The 384-nt window shown below is 65.9% G+C and overlaps 1 protein-coding gene across 4 annotated transcripts in view; it reads right to left on the bottom strand.

Annotated features, from left to right (window-relative positions):
- Nucleotides 1-13: 13 nt before the first annotated feature.
- LOC104157385 (2-oxoglutarate dehydrogenase, mitochondrial) overlaps nucleotides 14-384 on the bottom strand; it is a 19,115-nt gene continuing 18,744 nt past the window's right edge. For all 4 annotated transcript variants that reach the window (XM_009694697.1, XM_009694698.1, XM_009694695.1 and 1 more), the window contains 2 exons: nucleotides 264-380; nucleotides 14-172 (listed from right to left, as the gene is read on the bottom strand). In XM_009694697.1, the coding sequence (XP_009692999.1) occupies nucleotides 14-172; nucleotides 264-380 (276 nt within the window). The remainder of the gene's footprint in view (nucleotides 173-263; nucleotides 381-384) is intronic.

Raw genomic sequence — 384 nt, 5'->3', positions numbered from 1 at the left:
GGCAACCGAGTCCCTACCAGACGGGCTTGGCGCGGTTGATGGTGGTGCGGAGCCGGGGTTTGACGTAGTCGTAGTAGCCCTGGTTCTTGTGCTCCTCCTGGCACCACACCAGCTCGGCAGCCGGGTACTTCTGGGCTTCCCGCTGGAGGAGGTCGAAGGGGAACGGGGAGAGCTGCGGGGGGACACAGAGAGGCGATGGCAGCGTTGTGCGGGCAACAGCATCCCAAGCCCTTGGGGCTCGGAGGCGGACAGACCCTGCTCACCTGCTCCACCCTGGTGATGGCCACGTCAGCCTCCATGTGCCGGGCCTTGCGCTCACGGGTCAGGTCGTAGTAGACCTTGCCGGTGCAGAACAGCACCCGCTTCACCTGCTCAGGGCTCTGG

This window comes from Cariama cristata, unplaced genomic scaffold (assembly GCF_000690535.1).
Source record: "Cariama cristata isolate BGI_N322 unplaced genomic scaffold, ASM69053v1 scaffold15632, whole genome shotgun sequence".
NCBI lineage: Eukaryota > Metazoa > Chordata > Aves > Cariamiformes > Cariamidae > Cariama > Cariama cristata.
This window is presented reverse-complemented; position numbering and strand designations above follow the sequence as displayed.